This window comes from Chaetura pelagica, unplaced genomic scaffold (assembly GCF_000747805.2).
Source record: "Chaetura pelagica isolate M959 unplaced genomic scaffold, ChaPel_1.0 scaffold471, whole genome shotgun sequence".
Taxonomy (NCBI): domain Eukaryota; kingdom Metazoa; phylum Chordata; class Aves; order Apodiformes; family Apodidae; genus Chaetura; species Chaetura pelagica.
The window spans coordinates 2,679,132-2,679,691 of NW_009952430.1; the positions used below are offsets into that span (position 1 = coordinate 2,679,132).

The window sequence follows — 560 nt, forward strand, 5'->3', positions numbered from 1 at the left end:
CCCTCCCCCCAGCTTCGGCTTCCCCCCGGCAGCCGAGCGGACAAGGTAAGGTCACCCTGTGTCCCCAACCCGGGAATCCTCCCCGGGAGTGAATCCAGCAGGAAGAAGCTCCACAGCCACAGCACAGGCAGTGGGAGAGGATGCTCAGCATCCCAGGCAGAGGAGCAGCATTCCAGGGACACCAGGAGAGGATGCTCAGCATCCCAGGCAGAGGAATAGAATTCCAGGGACAGCAGGAGAGGAGCAATGGGAACCACGTGGCCTTCAGGGATTTTCCTGCCGCTCCTTCCCGGGTATCTCTGGGCTGTTACCAATTCTGGGCTGCAGGAGTCAGGAAGGGGCCAAGAAAATCCCAAAGGATCCCGGTGTCCCCCGGGCCCTTCCTGTGCCCGCGGACCATGTCCAACTTCAATCTGCACAGCCCAGATGGCAGAATGTCCTTGAATTCCCCGTTTCTGCCCCCAAAATGTCCCCAGGGTGCACCCATGGGTGGCAGCCGCGGGGGGGTCGTGTCGTGGGGCCGAGTCCTGGTGTGGCACGAGGCAGGGGGGGCTGGGATC

The 560-nt window shown here is 62.7% G+C and overlaps 1 protein-coding gene across 1 annotated transcript in view; it reads left to right on the forward strand.

Annotated features, from left to right (window-relative positions):
• The window catches only part of ARHGAP44 (Rho GTPase activating protein 44), a 35,531-nt gene that overhangs the window by 32,311 nt on the left and 2,660 nt on the right, over positions 1-560 (forward strand). The window contains exon 18 of the mRNA XM_010008267.1: positions 13-45. Coding sequence (XP_010006569.1) covers positions 13-45 — 33 coding nt within the window. The remainder of the gene's footprint in view (positions 1-12; positions 46-560) is intronic.